Below are 19,263 nucleotides of genomic sequence, written 5' to 3'. Positions count from 1 at the left end.
TCTCCAGGTGCACAAACCAGCTGTTCCCAGTGCAGATCAAACGCTACTCAAAATGCTGTTTTTCCCAGCCCTGCTGAGATAAGCTGGTGCCCTCCCCTATAAAGGCAGCCACAAGCAGACCAAGGTGCACAAGTGTGTGCGCCTGAACCAACCATGCCTGCGAAGGAGCTGGTGGTGGTGGCAGCGGCGGCACTGGTGACTCTCGTCGCTGCTGGTGGTAAGCCTGCTCTGCTGCCGGTAGCCAGCTCTTCGGTGGCGGGTTGGGAACAACAGAGGGACCAAAAATGGGTGGCAGGGCAGAAAGACCCAGAAACTCTGGTTTGGAGGGGACGTGAGGAGGGCAAATAAACACAGCGGCAGCGTGGTGGGGAAGAAGGACTGGAGCAAAACCACCACGTCTTATTAGCAGTTCAGGGCAAGGGTTATGGGCTGGTTCATCAGCCATATTGCACTTGGGAGAGGGATGGGATAGGGGACAGCCTGTGATGCGAACAGGAACCAGGATCTGGGAGGACAGCACGTACACTGGGGTGGCAGCTACTGTTGTTCCTGCCTCCGTGAAGACCTGCAAGCCTTTGCAAGAGCAGTATGTGCTCAGCATATTGAGGTGGGAAGCAGCTGTTTGTGGGCTCTGGAAAACTGATGCTATCTAGGTGCACATAGAGGTGGTCCTGCAGCAGCCTGTGTGTGAGCCCTCATGCTCCCAGGACATTCGTGCACCACACAGACGGGCTGTGCTGTTGCTACTGCTCTGCCTGACCGCAGAAAAGGAGCCCACCAAATGCAGCTTTCCCTGGGGATGGCTGTTGTCCGGCTGTGCAGCGTCACCCAGCCTCAGCCCTCTGAAGATACCCCATGTCCCTGTGCAGCAGTGAATGAGTTCACATTTCCTGGGATGTGTTGGATGCTCTGTAGAGCTCCTGGTCCAGAGACTGGGAAAGAGGGCTTAGGAGGTGGGAACAGGTGTTCCCAGCTTTGTCCCAGCCGGCTCAGCTGCAGATGGAGGCTGTGCACTGTGCTGCTGGGAGGGTGGGGGGGTGGCATGCAGCAAACTGATCCCCCCTCACGAAACCCACACAACTGATCCAGGTCCTGACAGGGCCCTGCACAACCCTGCCTTCCCTTTGGTTTGGACATGACCCTCTGTCGATGCCTCATGCTCCTGCCACCAGTCACAGGTATGCCACGCTCACGGATCTCTGCTCTGTTTCAGGGGCAGAGCTGAACAAAGGGAATGGCCTGAGAAGGGTAAGAGGTTTCCGGTTTTCCTTATTCATGGCTTGAGATAGGATTTAGCGCCTGAGGTGCCTGGGAGAAAGGCTGTTCCCAGCAGTCATCCCCAGCCTCATGGGTACTAGTGCTCCAGCACCAAATCCACATCACAGCCCAGGCTGTGAGTCCCACAGAGGGATGTGGTGGCCTCTGCTCTCTGCTTTCCCACTCTATGTGCATGCCCTGCCCTACCGGGGACAGAGGGAACCAGGTCGCCGGTGGCACTTGCTCCTGCCCAGGTGCTGTGGGAGGAAGAGATGGGTGCTGCTGGCACTGAAATGTGTGCTGCGGTTTCTCCTTTCCAGCCGGTGTGTGGAGACATGGTCGAGCTGCAGGCCTGCCCCCTCCTGCACTTGCCTGTCTGTGGGACAGACGGGAACACCTACGCCAATGAATGCCAGCTCTGTGTGCAGCAAATGTAAGCTCATGCCCTCGGCAGCCACCTCCAGGGGTCTAATTTTGGCCATCTGAAACAGGGCACTTGTGAAATACCACCATTCAGACTCTCCCGTGCCTGGGGAAAGCCGTGGCAGACAGGAGGCACACGTGTTCCTGCTAACAAAGTGGAAGAGGACTTTTTCGTGTCAGCTGAGCTGGGCGCTGGGCTGTGAAGCCTGTGAGCTTCACCCTCCTGCGCTGGCAGTGCCCGCGGACAGGTGCAGGCATGCCCCCAGCCCTTGCCTGCAGGTTCCTGTCCCATTCTTGGCACCATGTTTAGTCACTACTGTGCAGCTGCAGGCTGAGGGATTTAGCTTATTGTGCTGGCAGGGGACTAATCCCACAGAAGAGCTGAATATTCATCCATGGCATCAGCTTGCTAAATCAGACCACCCTGTGGCTGCATGATCAGCAGATTCAAAAGGTGAGGTCAGGAGTCTATGGCCAGGAGACCCCCCAACACAAGCGCCTGCAAGCTGGCAACAAACCAGACACTCTGTAGAGGATGAGAGAAGGTCCTACTGTCTGTGCTACCTGCAATTAGAGAAGGGAGAGTTCAACTTAGATGGACAAAAAGGTCGACTAGGCATCTAGTCTGGACAATCAAATAGCTCTGCTAAGTCCTTCAAAGAGACTTCTGCGAATGGAGATGCCCAGTTATGTGCCTCATGGCTCTTTTGGCAGAACTTCAAACCAAAGGTACCACCATAAACTTGAGGACTAGGGCAACAGGGACCTCATGAGAAGCACAAGGGTTGCTTTGGGGCAGTGATTTTATCCAGGCTGGGAACTGACTGTCTAAGCAGGGGTTCCTGCTAGAAGGGGACCGAGGATGAAGGTCAAGTTGAACACAGGTCAGCAGTGCACTTGCACGGCAAATACCACAAACTGTGTGCTGGGCTGCAGGAGGAGAGGGATGACCAGCTTGTCAAGGGAAGCTGCAAGGAGGTGCGGAGGAGCTGCGTCCGGCTAGTCTGGGGAAGGGGAGGCTTGGGGGGATCTAGCAGCAGCCTATGGTTGCAAATGGGATGGAGCCACACTCTTCTTGGTGGTAGCAGGTCATGCAACACAGGGCAACAGCCACAAGCAGCAGCCCCAGAGGGTGCAGATTGGACATGGGGGAAACCTTCTCCCCAGGAGGGTGATGCACCCACCAAGTAGGTAGGGGGGGGTCTCCATCCTTGGGGGTGGTGGTTAGGGCTTAGACAGAGCCCTGGCCACCATAACATCACACTGAGGACAGCCCTGCTGTGAGCAGGTTGGGCTGGAGACCCACCACCAGTGCTTTACGCCCAGGGAAGGGACATCTGTGGGCCAGGACGGCTTGCAGTCATCTCAGCTTTTTAGACAGGAAAATGAGCAATCCAATTTTATAATGGTCAGCTCTGTGTCATGGGCTGGACGGGAGCCAAAGTATGACTCGGGGAGTATTTTTTTGAGCTCTTACTCTTTTTTCCTGTGTTATTCTAGGAAAACCAGGCAAGACATCCGCATTTTGAAAGACGGGGAGTGTCAAGATACCTGAGCTTTCTGGTAGCTTTCCTGAGCCTAGAAACAGGTGATTAATTGATCCTGTGTGCTCTGTGCTGATTGCACGTTTAAGTTAGCAATGGTGAACAATAAAATGACATGCACAATCTTATTTCAACAGCACTTTTTTGTGCAAAGCTGAGAGAAAACAGCACAAGCCATTTCCCACAAAGGGCTACTAAAAGCATACAGTCAAAATATTCATTTCAAATCCACATCACAAACCAGGGCTCTGCACTGTGAGTATTGTTTCAACCACATTCCTGTGAGAAAGGCCATGTGGGAGTAGCAAGAAACACACAGATCCCGGTGAAGAAGGTGCTGAACAAGTGCAGTTTTTTTCCTGTAGGAGGCAATTTAGCAAAGGGAAAGTAAAGTTTCTTCAGCATGGGAGAAGACAACTCCCTGGTTCCCTAGTAAACACCACCACTTCCAGAGCTGATGTAAATTGAAAATAGTAACATCTGCACTTCTCATATTAGATGTTATTCAGCTTTTTATCCAGGAGCCTTTCACAACAGGAATCAGCCCAGATAACACATGGGAGCATGGAAAGAGCCCAAGTTGAGACTCTGAACGCAAGGGACCCTGGATATCTGCTCCAGCACTTGAGAGCAACTTCCAAACTGAACTAATTACCCAGAAATGCTCTCTGGGAACTGTAGGTTCTCAGCTGGTTGCCAAATTTCAGGTCTTCCTTGCTCCTGGTGTCAGGGCCATCTTTGGGAGTGTGGCAGGGCACAGTCCAACCAAGGTAACAGTGCAAGTGTGCATCAGCAGTCTTTGGGGGTCTCTCTGCTCTTTCGTCTCCCGCTTCTACCAAATGGGACACAACTCACCTTTCACAAAATACCTGTAATGAGGTTGTACAACTTGGGTATGCAAGGGGCTCCCTTTGCTCACAGCAGCAGAGATCAGAGGGCACTGGCTAATCCAGGACTTGCCTCCTGAATTCAGTTCAGTCCTGCACCAGATGTTGTATTTCTACAGAATGACTGGTTGAGATTTCTGATCAGCTGGGTTGCTTTGAAAGGTGCTTCAGTGTGAACTGAAACCCTCCAAGGACAGGTCTGTGCTCACCCACAGGGGATCACGCTGCTCTGACTTGCTGCTATACTCACATGACTCATTTGCAGGCATCTGGGTAAGGGTCCGGGGTGCATCGTATGGTCAAGCGAGCTCCCTGAGGTCAGTGACCACCCTGTGAGTCTGGGAGCTGGGCTGGTCACGTAATCCATCCCCACACACCTCTTCCAGTTCCGCACCTTCCTGGAACCACCAGGTGGGACACTGCAGCACGGTAATGCATGACAAAGCCATTGCTGATAGATTTAATGCTGCAGCTGGAAATAGTATTGAGGAGCATAAAACAGCCATGGCTGGTCAGATGGGAGATCCGTCTGACCTGGCGTCCACGATTTTCTGGCCCAGAGGCAGCTGCTGTCATTAAAAGCTTTTCTCTCATTAAAAGCTCTTCCCCAGGCTGAAAAGTCCTAGCCTGGCTAGTTGCTCAGAGTTGTCTAGAGCTTTGATCGTCCCTGTTTTTCTTCCCTGGACCCTTTCCACTTCCACAGAGGAGGGAACACAGCTTGCCACCTGTCCACAGCTGCTGCTATTACACCATCTGCTCATTTGTCCTGAGGCTCTGCAAGCCCGTTTGCCCCCTTCCAGTCCTCAGGTAGCAAGGGAGAGGTGATCTGGCTGCGTGTTGCTCTCTGTGTTGCCAGTCCTTCTGTGCAGACCTTCAGATAGTGTCTCCCCTACACTGTAGGGAAGGGCTTTGATGGGATTATCACCCCCAGAACACTTCCATGGTGGACGACACAAATGCACTGCTCATCTTTCCCTTGGGGTTTTCTGCTCCTGCTGCTGCCAACCCAGCCGCAGGCAGGATGTATTCGGGCAGCTCTGTCCCAGCCCTCTGCCAGGGCTGAGGGAAAGTTACACCCAGCATAGCATGGTGCATAACTGAGACCCGTTCTGCCCCTGGGGGGCACTGGCATCTCAGCCCCACGCTGTTGCTCAAGCCGCGCAGGCAGAGTGACTGCGGCCCGTCACTGTGTATCCCCTGAGAGCCACGTCTATTTATTTGCAGAGGCTAGGAAAAACCAACACAGAGAATTCGGGGACTCTTCTGAAGAGGGAAACCGCATGCCTCCAGAACAACGCAGAGTGTTTATTCAGAAACTGCAGAGCTAAAGCACACACTTGTGGGGCAGACATGCAAGGTCAAAGCGTGGGCAGCCTCAGGACAGGGTCAGTGTTGACTCTACATGAAGCGAATTCAGAGATACCCATCCTCCCTGGGGACTGGTGGATTTGCCTGTTTATTTCACACGGCTCAAGAGCAAGTGGCAGACTGAGGGGAGGCGAAGGGAGTGATTTAACAGCACCACAGCCCTCGAGGGACGATGGTGCAGGACAGCTGGATCCAGCCTGGTGCAGAGCACCTGACTGTGAAGTCTGGCAGATCTGTGTCTGGCAAGGTCAGGCAAGACTCAGGAGGCAGCTGGCGGACAGCAAGATGCCTACAATGCACTGGTCTGTGGCAGGGCTATGCACATGGATTTGCACTTTTGCATACAGTTTTGCCTGTTGAATTTATCCACCTGTTTCCCATCCCATCCCATCCACCCAGTCAAGGCAGGGGGAGGAAGGGATTATCTGCTTTCACAGGCACCATGTTCATCACACAGAGCTACTGGTAGTCCTGCGCCCAGAGAAGCATGTTGCAACCAGGCAAGTTGCCCCCAAACTTTACCTCAAGCCTGAAAATCACTTCTCTGTCGTTGTCATGCAAAACAAAACTGGAAGAAGTGCCCTGACACCCTGCTAGAGCGACAGCAGTGTAGCTCCCCCAGCTGCCCATGTTGATCCCCCAGATAACCTTGGGTTCAGGGCTGCGTCCCTGACTGCAGGGAGGGGGAGAGAGACAGCAGGTCTCTGGATATTGCTTTGCAGTAGCAATGCCAGACATAGGTAAACAGAGATATCACTGAGGGTCATAAAGAGCTTTGACTTATACATAGATCCAAAGCCTGGTGGTGCTAAGTCTGCAGTGACAGCATTCCCAACAGTGCCAGGAGACAGGCCTGGTAGCGGGATCTAGCCCTAGGTCCATCTGTCCCTTGGACAAAGCATTCCCAGGGCTTTTGGGTAGTGAAAGCTGTGTGGGGGACTGGCATGGCGAGATGTACCCAAGGTTGGGCATGTTTCTCTACCAAGCAGCTCCAGTGACACTCGAGGAGTCTGTGACACTGGAGCTGCTCAGGTTGCTGGACACCTGGTTGAGCTCCTCCAGGTCCTCACCTAGGAAACTGGATGCATCAGTGTTGTGGTTTAACCCCAGTCGACAACTAAGCCCCACAGAGCCGCTTGCTCACTCCGCTCTGCAGTGGGATGGGGGAGAGAATCAGAGGAGTAAAAGTGAGAAAACTCGTGGGTTGAGATAAAGACAGTTTAACAGGTAAAGCAAAAGCCGCGTGCGCAAGCAAAGCAAAACAAGGAATCCCTTCACTCCTTCCCATCGGCAGGCAGGTGTTCAGCCATCTCCAGGACAGCAGGGCTCCATCACACGTAATGGTGACTTGGGAAGACAAACGCCATCACTCCGAACGTCCCCCCTTCCTTCTTCTTCCCCCAGCTTTATGTGCTGAGCATGACATCATGTGGTATGGAATATCCCTTTGGTCAGTTGGGGTCAGCTGTCCCGGCTGTGTCCCCTCCCAACTTCTTGTGCCCCCCCAGCCTACTCGCTGGTGGGGTGGTGCGAGGAGCAGAAAAGGCCTTGACTCTGTGTAAGCACTGCTCAGCAATAATGAAAACGTCCCTGTATTACCAACACTGTTTTCAGCACAAATATAAAACACAGCCCCATATTAGCTCCTATGAAGAAAATTAACTCTACCCCAGCCAAAACCAGCACAATCAGAGAAGGTGGCCCAGAGCTAGCTGAACCAAAATGTGGAGAGAAAGGGAAGGGAAGCAGCGCCCATCACACTGTAAAGTGTCCAGCTGCAACAGTTTGTGCAACCGAGACTGGCCAGAAAGTTTAACCTACTTGCACAAATTCATCCATAGCAAAGGGGATGCAGCCTTGGCCACATCTGCTACAGAGCTCTGCTGGAGAAGAAGAGTCTGCTGTGTTGCTGGTGCTGGTGGGGGACAGGGAGGCAGCACTGGGCTCCAAAATGAGCCCAGTGTCTCTGGCATTGTGGGCGAGCCTCTGCCTCTCAGTGCCTCCACTTCAGAGCAGAGACAACTCGAAGCTAGGCAGTGGAGTCTGTAATTTCCACACTGTTATCCATCACCAAAGCCTTCCCATGGAATAATAAAATCACCTCCTTGGGATTTAAAGTAATTCACACACAAGAGCCAAATCTTTACAGGGATGTCTGTCCCGAGAGATGCAAGCACAGGCTCTGTAAGATTTTAAAGCCCATCTAGTCCATTAAGCACCCCTAAAGACTCTGAGGGCACAGCAACTCTTCCTTTTACAAATGTTCTTTACAGATTTATTGGTTTCTACCCAGCTAGAAGATGGCTGGAATGGAGAAATGTTCACAGTACCAGCTCTGCAGTGTCACATGGCAATGTTTTGCTGAGTCAAGAGTGGTTTATCAGACCTCACCAGGCTTTGGAGTGACTGAGTAGATGTGGGGTGTGAGAAGCTGAGTTAGCGACCGCCTGAGCACGCACCCAGTTCCCATGGAGCACTGAAAAACCCAGGGATTTCCACCCTTTCTTCCTTGTTTCATATCACCTGCAAGCAGCCCAGAATATGTCAAGCGCTTTGTAAGAGCGCTTCCAGATGTGATGTCCCTCTATGGCCAGACATATAGAATCATAGAATAGAATCATTTAGGTTGGAAAAGACCCTTAAGATCATCGAGTCCAACCGTTAACCTGACACTGCCAAGTCCACCACTAAACCATATCCATAAGCGCCGCGTCTACATGGCTTTTAAATACCTCCAGGGATGGTGACTCAACCACTGCCCTGGGCAGCCTGTTCCAACACTTGACAACCCTTTCGGTGAAGACATTTTTCCTAATATCCTAATATCCAATCTGGCACAACTTGAGGCCATTTCCTCTTGTCCTATCGCTTGTTACTTGGGAGAAGAGACCGACACCCACCTCGCTACAACCTCCTTGCAGGTAGTTGTAGAGAGCGATGAGGTCTCCCCTCAGCCTTCTTTCCTCCAGGCTAAACAACCCCAGTTCCCTCAGCCGCTCCTCATAAGACTTGTGCTCTGGACCCTTCACCAGCTTCGTTGCTCTTCTTTGGACATGCTCCAGCACCTCAATATCTTTGCTGTAGTGAGGGGCCCAAAACTGAACACAGTATTCGAGGTGTGATATGTTTTCGTCCTCCCCAACCGCTGTCTTTGCATGGTAGAGCATCCTGCAAGGTACAGTTTTCAGGATGTCTGCATGAGGCAGGGTCACCCCAGGGCCGTGCAGCATCACACAGTGCTGGAACATGGACACCCTCACCAGCATGGGAGACCTTGTCTTCACTTGTGACTGAGCTACAAGAAACTCCCCTGTGAAAGACTTGGAAGCCTCACATCTCTTTATGCCATCCATGTTCCTGGCCCACCCTCCCGTATCAGAGCCTTCTCATATCTGTTCTGCTGCCACCACCCTGCTGCTTCTTTTGGGGCTGTTAAACCTGCCCCACCTATCTGGAGGTACCATATAATCTGCAGTGGACACACGGGAGGAGCCCTAGAGCGAAGTGGTAACTCAAGGGATAAGCAGAAAGGCAGCAGAAATGACCACGGACCCCCAGATTACATCTTAAGAAACCCACACTCATGAAATTTCAAACTCTGAAGTTTCTAGAGACCTAGAAAGAGAACCTGCAGAGAGCAAAGGCTGTACATTAAAAAAAAAAAAAAAGCCTGGCAAGGGCTGGACGCAGGCCAGATCTGCTCACCCCGAGGAGCTGCTCTGCTCCAGGGCAAGTCTTGGGACTACACGAGGAGGTGGTATCATCCATGCCACGAAGGGCGAGCAATTCTCAGAGGACTTCTAACAACCCTGGAGCCACTTTGAATTCATTTGGAGTGTGGGGGGGTTACGGGCACTAGCACTTCACCAGAGCATAAGCAGCTGAGTATCTCATGGAGAGAAGTGGTGGTAGAAGCTGAATCCCAAATACTCTGGACTGAATGTGTTAGAAACTGGCCAAAGTGGTGACATGTCCCTGGTCCAGCAGAATTGTTATGCACAGGTATAATCTTAAGCTTTTCTGCGCTATCCGGGCATGAGAAACTCTGAAGGCAGTTTGCAGAGGAGGCCAGGATTCCCACCTCATCTCACATGCAGGAAACTGAGGCAGACCGACCTCAAGGCCTGGCCATGCAGACCGCAGAGCAGGGAGCCGGATCTCGGGGTCGAAGCCCTTGTACCAAGCAGAAGCTTCCCCTTTGCAGCTATACTGGCCCCGAAGATGGTCCTACAGAGGCTGTGTGAGCCTGCATGCTGTGCAATGGGCAACAGGGAGCTAGGGGCAACCACTAAGGGGTATCCCCCTGCGGGAGCAAGGGACTAGGTGGGTCTTCCCATTGGTTTTACTGGGGCTGCCCATTGCCATCCTGCTTCATGAGGGAAGTGCTTTGCTCATAGCCTTGATCCACTGGGTACTGGACCAATGATGCATTGGGAAGTCCTCAACATGCACAGGCCCTTGGCTGGAGTCCTGGTATGGATTCATTATTCCGTCTGGATTTCCAAGGAAGGTGGTGCAGCCCTTGGACAGGTGTCATGAATTTGGCTTGGGCGTTTCCAAAGAATATCATGCCACAGCTGCCCTGACCTTGTGCAGCAGACAGTCCTGCTGTGAGGGGGACCAGAGGGGGGACGGAGGTCCCTTCCCACCAGCGCTGCTAGGGTCCTATGAAAACACCTTTCAAACAGTGTATGTCCTGTTTCAGACCTCACAAGGGGTCCTCAAGGACTAACAACACCTCCCTGCATCTCACTCTGGAAACGAGCAGCAAGGCAGTGCTGCATCCTGCCCGGCCATACAGCTTCTCTCTCCTATAAAGGAGGGTATTTGAGTCACAGTGTAGCAGCAGCAAGTGTAAATTTCCTATCTGAAGTAGAAATACTTGCTGTATAAAAGCACTAACATGTTTTGCAATCCACACGGTAGATCCTGGGCAGAGACTCGTGCACCTTTGCACTCTGATAAGGAGAATATTATTACCATACTAGTGGCCTGGCCAGATAAGAGGTTTTGGGCGGGCAGTCTGCATTTTTTTCAAGCTCTCATTATGCTGCACCAGTATCTCCAGATGCTGTTCCCAGGGAATTAAGCTGCTTTCTATTTAAAACTGCAAAGAGCAATGGAGAGTTTAGGCAAAGACCATGCTTATTCGGACTCTTCCCTGCCACCCTCTGCAGCCCGTGAGGAGTATGCTGTGCCAGGTAATGATAAGACCACTCCTAACTTGCGTTTTCAGTGAGAGGAGAGAATGATCTTTGTCACCAATGGTTTCTAAAAAAGGAGTTAATAATTACCAGTTTATGCTTGGGGGATGGAGGATGCACATTTAACTGCAAATATATGTGGCTTTTTCCATGTTGTGTTTCAGATCACAAAGGCAGAAGCACCTATAAAGGCTTTTCAACTCAGATGAAGTCCCTCAGGCAGCATCAATATATTGTCTGTTTGCAGACTGGCAATACTGTCTCATTGTTCTTTTAGCTTGATGGATTTTTTTTCTTTTCATTTCATCTCTGTATCTTTGTGTCCTCTGCTAAATAATTTTTCATCAGGATGCAGATGTTTACTGTGATCTTTCCTGCCTAGTGCTAGCAGGTGACAGACAGCTTTGGAGCTGCTGTGGGAGTGCTCTCTGGGACCAGTTAGAAGTGAATGAGTGGCGTTTGCTACCTGTGCAAAACAATTTGCTTAGGGTGGGTTGGGAAGGAGACTGATTGCAGGCAGCTAAAAATGCTTTTATGGCTCACAAGACATTTTGAAAGGGCAAGAAAGTTACCTTGGCCGCAAAGGGATGTGCAAAGGATTATGTACTTCAGCAGTTAAACTGAAGCCCTGTGCAGATCCTGCTACTGCAACTTGTAACCTCATCTTCCCAGGCAGCTTCCTGCGTTTTGCTATGTGGATGGCAGAGTCATCTCCTGCTGGCTGTGCCCTGCTGCCTCTGATACTGCTTTACATCGGGGAACAGCCTCCCGTTTGAGGAACGTCTACTCAGCTGTACATTGTGCAGTCCAAGTGCGGTGTTTTTCATGTCAGAGGCTGACACCATCTCTGGTCACACTGAGATGCCCCTGCCATGACTGAGAAACTCTGGCACTGTTGTTGCATGGGGCCTTCACATCTGTATCGCATCCTGCTGTGCCCCTTCTCTTTGGTCTGGTTAGGCTGGAATTTTTTTAGGAGAGGAGCCATCTTCTCCTGTATGGCTCTACTGTGCTCAGAGCAAAGGGGGCTCCTGGAAGTACCGTACAAAAAAGGGCAATAAAAGAACAGAAAAACTAATAGGCAACAACAGAAAGTAGGATTATTTTTTATTTCGTGGTTGTGATGGTGGCTGCTGTTATTATTAGACAGCACTTGGAATTCTATGCCCAGGTTTGGGCAACTCAGAACAGGGAAGTCAAAGGCATACTGCGATGAGTCCAGTGCAGGGCCATCAAGACTGCTAAAGGCTGGAGCAGATGACATATGAGGACAAGCAGAGGAAACCAGGCTTGTTCAGCCAGGAGAAAAGAAGGCTGAGAGGGAGATCTCATTGCAGTCATCCTCTGCCTAACAGGGTTACAGAGAAGGGAGAGACAGACTCTTTTTAGGGGTGCACAGGGAAAGGACAAGAGGCAACCAGGTTGCAAACATGGCTGGTTAGAAAGGAAAAAAATTAACAGTGAGAATGGTGCGGAGACCAGAGAGGTGGGCTTTGAGGTATTCTGAAGTTCCCTGGACAAGGTCCTGGACAGCCTGATGTAATTTTAAAGTTGGCCCTGCTTTGATGAGGACATTGGAACAGAGACCAACAGAAAGCCTTTCCAAGCTAAATTTCTGCGAGATTATTATTAATTATCAGAAGTGTCTTGTGTAAAGATCTACTTTGGATAGAGGTTGGCTCCTGCTGTCAGTTTTGCTTTTTTTCTGTCCTGGATTATGGTTTTTGTTGTGTTTAACAGACATCTGGGATACAAGAGCTGTAGTCCCAGCTCAGCCTCGGAAGTCCTTTTCACCTTGCCAGTTCTCCCAGCTGGACAAGGGAATGACAAAATGACCATTCTTCACCGATTTGACCTAATACTTTAGTGTAAGCTGAGGCTTTTGTGGAAGAAGCTGGATCTGATTACATCTGGAAGGAGACGGTCATAGTTTTGCTTTTTCATTGTGTGGGTTTTGTTGAAACTATGAAAATCAGCGCTTTTGTGACCTCTTCAGTGTACGCGTGGGAAGAGTCCCCTCTCCCTCCAGGCCCCAGGGAACTGGTGTTGCTCCTGAACAATGCCCTTCGTCTTAAGGGAGCAGTCTCGTGCTACTTGGTCTAAGCCACATCTTTTTTATCACAGGCTGGAGTCCAAGCTATAAAATTCAGTGCTGACTGGATCAGAAACCACAAGACCTACTGCCACATCATCAGGGATGTTGTTTGTTAGGACAAAGACATGGGGGAGGAAGTTCAGTGCTGGCTTCAGAAAAGTTCAGGAATTCATTCGCCCAGGTGTAGATGGCTGACATGTCTTTGCCTCAGGAAGCCATTTGGAGCCCTTTGCAGCCAGTGAAATGGGCACAACTTACCTTGGCCTAAGAAGGCATTGCACAGGGTGACTGGGACCCGGGGGGTGCCCCTTTCTCCTGGTAGCTGTAGGTAACCTGCATATCTTGCCCAAATGCTAAAGTCAGCATCGGAGCTTTCTCGCATGAGTCAATCTTCAGCCCTGCCATGGTCATCTTCATAGCTGCAGACCAGCTTGGGGCTGCTTGTGTGGTCTTTGGGACCAGTCTCCTCAGCCCCAGCAGTGTGTACTAGCCCTGTTCTGGCCTCTGGTTGGGTCACCATCCCCTACAGGGTCTCAGCCTAATACACATGAGCATCTGTGTACGGGAAAGCCTGTGTCCTCTGGCTAACCCTCTCACCCCCACAGACCTGTTCCTGTGTTCTAGGGCTGGCTATCCTGCAAGGCAAGGCTTTCTCCTTAGTTAGTTAATTAGATGAGCATCTTAATGGCAGCAGTGGCCAGTTGCAGCTATCTGGGGAAAAGGGTAACAACAGAGCAAACACAAAAAATTATCTTGCAGCCTGTAGTGATGTCTGACCAAGGGATTTCCTGGTGTCCTCATGGCACGGGAAGCCTGCCCCATGCTTCCATCAGGCCCCAGGTCTCTACGGTGGTGAGTAGGTTGGACAAGGGTCACCCCAAGGCTGCAGCAGCAGGAAGAAAACTGCAGCTAGAAATTTAGAGTAACTTTCAGTGCAGGAGCCTGGGAGCTTTGGGTGGTATATCATCGGATCCTACCCACTGAGGCTGAGCTGGAAGTACAGTGCCCAAGCAGTTTCCTATCAAGACCCACTTCATGACAAAAAGAACATGGCCTCTTGCATCAGTGCTCTGTCACCAGGCAGGGAAGGATCGAATTGTTCCTTGGCCAGGTTGTCATGTTAGCACTCAATTTGTCATTGTAGATGTCATCATCACCCACCGCTTGAGGGACCGGGAGCTGCTCCGGAAAAGAAAAGCAGAAGCCCAGGAGAAAGACTCAATTCAGTGGGTCCTGAGGTAAATCTTGCTTATGCTGTGGAGTCGTTTTCTTGGTGCATTTAACCTGAGTCCAGGCATGGCAGCCCAGCCCCTCCATCTTCACACAGGGACAGAGCCAAGCTGGGCCCCATCAGTCTTCAGTGGGGACAGGTGACCTGCAGCTGGTAGGTGCTGAAGGTCTAGGCAGGTGTTGGGGGGCAGAGATGGACGGGGGGGTGGGTTACATAGGTGGTGGGTTGGGTGGCAAGCAATTCCCCACAGTGTGGGGCCGGGGAAAAATCTGGTGCCCAAGCTCCCACCCCCCCCGGTGCGGCTACAGGAGGCCGCCGTGCGGGGCTGGGCAGGAGGGCTGCAGAAGTGCAGCTTCTGCTGGGATGACTGGGTCGCAGTCACAGCCAGGGGCCTGGCAAAGCGGCCTCGGGGCAGGAGGGAAAGTCCTCCGCCCCATGCCCAACTCTTCACCCCTGTGAAATCCCCTGGCAGGGAGCAGGAGAAGAACAAACGGCAAAGGAGAGGCAGAGGAGCCAGGCGAGGACGGGGCCACCAGCTGGCAGTGGAGCCCAGCCCGGAGCCAGAACCAGAGCCGGACCCTCAGCTTGACCCACAGGAGGAGGCTGAGCCAGCGCCCTCCAAGCTGGCACTGCCTGAGCCGCTGCATCAAGAACAGCCGCCCGTGCTGACCATGCAGGACCTGGTCAGTGGGATGCAACCGGGAGTGGCGGAGGGGGAGCTGGCAGCCAGGAGCCAGGATCCTGCAGGTGAGCTGCCGGAGAGCCAGTGGCCTCATGGGGGCTTGGGGAGCGGTGCAGTGCCACCTCTTGAGGACTGTCAGCCAAGGTTGCCCACCTTATCAACTACCAGCCTGCGGCACCACTACGGCACAGGTCCCTACCCCACTAAGAGTGACTTGGGTAGCTGTGAAAGGGGTGGGGGGGAATGTTGGGGCTGTGGGGGTAGATACTGCTCTCCAAGTCATGGGGAGTGATAAGAAGCCCACTACTGTCAGTAGAGTCATTGGCATGGGGTCTGTGGTCTCTGGTCCTAAATAGCTCCTTGTCCTAAGGACACCCATGTGGCTCTGCCATGAGCCAGGTTAGGGCAGAGGTACTGTGGAGAGCAGATGCGGTCTCTTGAGACCAGAGCTGGTCAGGGAGAGCCAAAGCCCAGGCACAGACCACAGTCCACCCAGTTTTGGGGCTGACACTGGGGTGGTGGGGAGGGAAAGGTGGGCACTAGGGCAAGGGGTGGGTGTCTGCAGGGGACTACCCCTTTGGGACCTGCCAGGACTGAGGTACAGAGGGCACTAAGCTGCTCTGAACAGCAGACTGCCGTCTGGGCTCGGGAAATCCATTTACAGCTAACGCAGCTTGGGCCAGCAGGAGTTGCTCCCAGATCTGGCTTGGGAAGAGGAGAGCACATTTACTTTAGCGGTCAGTGGGCCAAGCATGCAGATTGCTTCAAAACCAGGAAAACATAGGATCTGCTTCAGAGGAGGTGAGCATCCTCTGACCCCTGATTACTGCATTTCCAGCAGTGTCTGTGCCAGGGGAGAAGAAGAGGCCTCTTGCTGCAAGGCATGCAACGCCCTCGTGCCATGGAAAACAACCATTCTGCATCTTGGGGACTGGGGCTGACTGGGGCACATCACAGTGGTCCAGCTCTGAGATCTTGAAATGGGCAAGCATCAGGGCCGCATTTATTTGCCTCCTGCCTTTAAACCCATTGGGGCTTTTCCCTCTCCGACTCCCCTCCACAACCCCTGGGACTGCTGTGTCCTTTGAAAAGCAGGCAGACTACCGGGAGCTACCTAACATCACAGGCAATCACAGGAGCCTGGCCGTGGGGGCTTTAGCACAGCATGGAGGGGTAACGCACGAAAGCCTCCCAATATAAAATGATCTGTCTTTTACATGCCTTGTAGGTGAAGAGGAGGTGCTGAAACCAGCAGAAGCAGAACTACCAGAAGCTTTGAATACTCCTCTGGAAAATGACCACCAGGATAATGAATACAGCACACACGTTCTATTTTAATTTTGTTTGGTTTTTTTTTTTAATGTTTTGACTCCTGCCTGACAAACTCTGATAAGTACTGCAGAGTGATTTTGACCAGCTCCTTCCTTGTCAGTAATAAAGCCCACACTCTCCTGGTCACTCCTCTTTCTATGCTTCTTTCAGGTTACAGTGAGGGGGAACACGGTTGCTTGAGCAAAGGCAGTCCTTTGGGAGTTGTCTGCTGCCTGCAGCTCATGAGCCCTGCTGCCCTCTCTGCTGGAGGGCTGTTTCACCTGAGTGGTGGTCCCACGGAGGGCTGCACAGTGCCCCACCATTTCGCAGTTTAAGCGTACAGACCAGCATCCATCCACGTTTCTGAAAGGCATTTCTGATTTGTCGAAATGCAAGTGGCAATGCGAAGCTGAAACCCACCGTGATTTTTAGCTGGCTGGAGCTGCCTGGCTGGGGCTTCTTCCTGCACCTGATAAACCCTACAACCCCTTGTGTTACTATCTTCAGTCTGAAGGTTTTTCTCACGGTCTGTTTTCCTCCCCGGTAAACAGCTTGCTTCCCTAAAGCCTGGAAAGCATTTTGTTTTCAATTTCTGGGCAACCTCACTCTGACCTTGCTGAGCCGCCGCGTTAGGCAAACAAAAGATGGTTGAAAACAGCTGAGTGCGACAGGCTGAAACTTGGCTGAACCATACACTTTTGTCAGGGAAATGCCATTTGAGGCAAAGACAGGAGCCACTCTGCATAGCTGCTGCATCCCTGGCTCCCCAGCCACGCACCCAGGACTTCTTCTGAAGCCAGGAAGGAATGGGCGCCCTCTCTCTCTTCCCACATTTTGGGTCTTGTGATCTTCTCTCCCGTGCGTGGCAGGGGTGGTGGCTGTCTTACGTTCCTGTAATATCCTGACACAGAGGGTCTTTCTCCTCTTGGAGTGGAGGTCTCCATTGCCATTATCTGACTTACCAAGGGCCTGCCTCCCAGAGCACAGGGCTTGCCAGGCCCTGAGGTCACCCTTGATTTGGGGGATTTATGGACTTTTTGTGTCTCCGGAGATGTCGCTGCCGCTGTCCCAGAGCCCTGCAGGCCCTGCGTCTCAGCAGATGTGACATCTCACTGGTGACACCAGTAACACCATCTCTCCAGTGACAGGATGGACATCACTGACATCCACCCCTGCTTTGGTCCCAGGGACATCACATGAGAGGCAAGTGCTCACAAGTGCTTAGCTCAGCCTCCCCACCCCAAAATCCTGGGATGACCTCTGCAGTTACACTGCCAGAAGCTCTAATGCACCTGGTGGGTGTCAAAGCAGAAAGCATCCAGCAGCCCCATAACCAAGCAACTCCAGCCCATTCCCCATGGGCAGCTCCTGGAGGGACAGGTCTCCCTACACAGGTGTCCTGGCACTGTTTTGGTCTTCACAGATGTCTCAGCTAATGCAAGGTTGTGCTCTCCCCTTGAGTGACTGATACTGGTGGGAGCAGAGCAAGATCTCTCACCTTCTGCCATGAACTACCCAAACCTTGTTCATAACTGCTAATACTTAAGGCATAAGCCGAGGGCCTCGTGGAAGCCCTGTAACCAGGGAGGATGTTGATCCCAGACCAAGACACTGGGTGATGGCAGCTGAGGCTGCACTGGCCTGAAGGGGAGCCAGAGGCAGGAGGCCATGTTATGGTTGAGTACCATCACAAAAGCTGTGCTGGGGTCCTCCTGCAAGTGTGGTGTCCACACCACGTTGCAAGGAGGCTGGGCTGTAGGGGCTGCTGCTGCCAGGCAGGCCAGGAGACCCTTCTTCCTAGCGGAGCCCCACATGTGCCATGGTGGAGGCCAGCAAGAGCTGGTGGCTCTTTCCAGCTCTCCAACCCTCTGCAGTGCTCACAGGGAAGGGGAATCAGCCGTGCTGCCCACCTCCATGTCTGCAGACATTTAGGCTCACCTGGTTCCCAGAGCTCTTTAGATTTTGGGGAGAAGCAACTTCTGGGAGGCTTTAGACTCATCTCGCAGCCCCCGTCAGTCAAGGAGGGCACAAAACAACCACGTCCGCCCTTCTCCAGTGTTGAAGTGGAGCTGTAGGAGGTGGTGAAGGCCTGGCAGGGTGGCATCTCCATGAACACGGGGCAATGCTCATTGCTGAAACACACATGGGCAGTGGTGCCGATCCTGTGCTGTGAGGGCTGGGGAGCTCCCCGTGGGCAGAGGCTCACAGGAACCAGAGAGAGCACCTCTGTCCATCTCTGCGGAGATGCCTTTGGTGGCCACAAAGTCCTGGAGTCACCCCGGGTACTGCGTGCTCTGTCTTAGAGCTGCTCTCACTCTAACTGGCTTCTTTCACAGCCAGTAAGAAAGGTGTGCCTGCAAGCAACAAATCTTATCGCAGAATAACCAAGGGACAGATAAAGACCTCCTTATCAGCACTTTCACTTGAAACCCACTGTTTCTTTCTCTGCCAAGAGAACAGATAACAGAGCTCTTGCTTATACGGATGGGGTTCAGGTGCAAAGCTGGACACATGGGGGTCCATGTGCATCCCTGAGGTAGGTCCTGCTGTCTGAATGGAACTGGGGACGGGCTGGCAAGGGCAGCTGTATCTAGGGGAGGGAGACTGCTGTTCTGCAGATGCAATACATCACCTTCTCCCTCCCTTCCCTCTTTCCTGAGCCCCAGAGAGATATCTTTACCCAGAGCCATTAACAGGGTGTCCAATAAAGGAAATTTTCACCCCCTGGGATGACAAGTAGGGTCTGGGTCTGACATGAAAGGGAAGGCTGGGGGACGTCAGATACCTTTAACTGACTGTAGCCTTCTTGGTGATGAAGAGCAGGTAATGGATGCAGGGAGATGGCTTCTGAGATATGGGGCCAGCACAGGGAGCTGGGTCAGTGCCCAACACAATGCTCTCCTCCTTGCTGTGCTGTACTGGTGAAAGGGCTACGTGAGGCTCTTCCAGGACACTCTGACCTGCTACCTGAGCCATGCAGACCAAGGCAGGCATGCTGTGATATGCAGTGGGTACAACCACTATGACTGTCTCCTCACTCGTGAGATTCAGCTTGGTGTTTGTTAATGTCAACTGGGCTGGGCTGACCACGCTGCTGTGAGCTCATCTCAGGGCCACGGGTCCTGTCCCCATGTCCTGCAGAGCATGGGGAGCCATCCTGAGGGCTGACAGCCATGACAGGACAGCTAAGGAAAGGGAAGCTGACATCATATCCAGGAGAAACAGACTCTCCTCTGTCCACTGCCAATATCCTTCAATATA

At 52.4% G+C, this 19,263-nt stretch overlaps 2 protein-coding genes across 2 annotated transcripts; both read left to right on the top strand.

Annotated features, from left to right (window-relative positions):
* The first annotated feature begins 153 nt into the window (after window positions 1-153).
* On the top strand, window positions 154-3,334 carry SPINK4 (serine peptidase inhibitor Kazal type 4). Its single transcript, XM_076362941.1, has 4 exons — window positions 154-217; window positions 1,214-1,248; window positions 1,578-1,690; window positions 3,181-3,334. Exons 1-4 carry the CDS (start codon window positions 154-156, stop codon window positions 3,233-3,235), a joined length of 267 nt encoding a protein of 88 aa, XP_076219056.1. The 3' UTR covers window positions 3,236-3,334.
* A 7,149-nt stretch (window positions 3,335-10,483) lies between these two features.
* On the top strand, window positions 10,484-16,149 carry HEMGN (hemogen). The gene is made up of 4 exons (XM_076362322.1): window positions 10,484-10,680; window positions 13,923-14,016; window positions 14,482-14,756; window positions 15,920-16,149. The coding sequence occupies exons 1-4, from the start codon at window positions 10,599-10,601 to the stop codon at window positions 16,027-16,029; spliced, it is 561 nt and encodes a 186-aa protein (XP_076218437.1). The 5' UTR covers window positions 10,484-10,598; the 3' UTR covers window positions 16,030-16,149.
* Window positions 16,150-19,263: the final 3,114 nt, after the last annotated feature.

Source organism: Aptenodytes patagonicus, chromosome Z, assembly GCF_965638725.1.
Source record: "Aptenodytes patagonicus chromosome Z, bAptPat1.pri.cur, whole genome shotgun sequence".
Lineage (NCBI taxonomy): Eukaryota > Metazoa > Chordata > Aves > Sphenisciformes > Spheniscidae > Aptenodytes > Aptenodytes patagonicus.
This window is presented reverse-complemented; position numbering and strand designations above follow the sequence as displayed.

Bases quoted from the DNA above. Each gene is read 5' to 3' on its own strand.
- SPINK4 (XM_076362941.1), top strand. From the start codon at position 154: ATGCCTGCGAAGGAGCTGGTGGTGGTGGCAGCGGCGGCACTGGTGACT. The intron at 218-1,213 runs GTAAGCCTGCTC...GCTCTGTTTCAG, and splicing joins GACTCTCGTCGCTGCTGGTG to GGGCAGAGCTGAACAAAGGG. The intron at 1,691-3,180 runs GTAAGCTCATGC...GTGTTATTCTAG, and splicing joins CAGCTCTGTGTGCAGCAAAT to GAAAACCAGGCAAGACATCC.
- HEMGN (XM_076362322.1), top strand. From the start codon at position 10,599: ATGGAGAGTTTAGGCAAAGACCATGCTTATTCGGACTCTTCCCTGCCA. The intron at 10,681-13,922 runs GTAATGATAAGA...TTGTCATTGTAG, and splicing joins TGAGGAGTATGCTGTGCCAG to ATGTCATCATCACCCACCGC. The intron at 14,017-14,481 runs GTAAATCTTGCT...ATCCCCTGGCAG, and splicing joins TCAATTCAGTGGGTCCTGAG to GGAGCAGGAGAAGAACAAAC.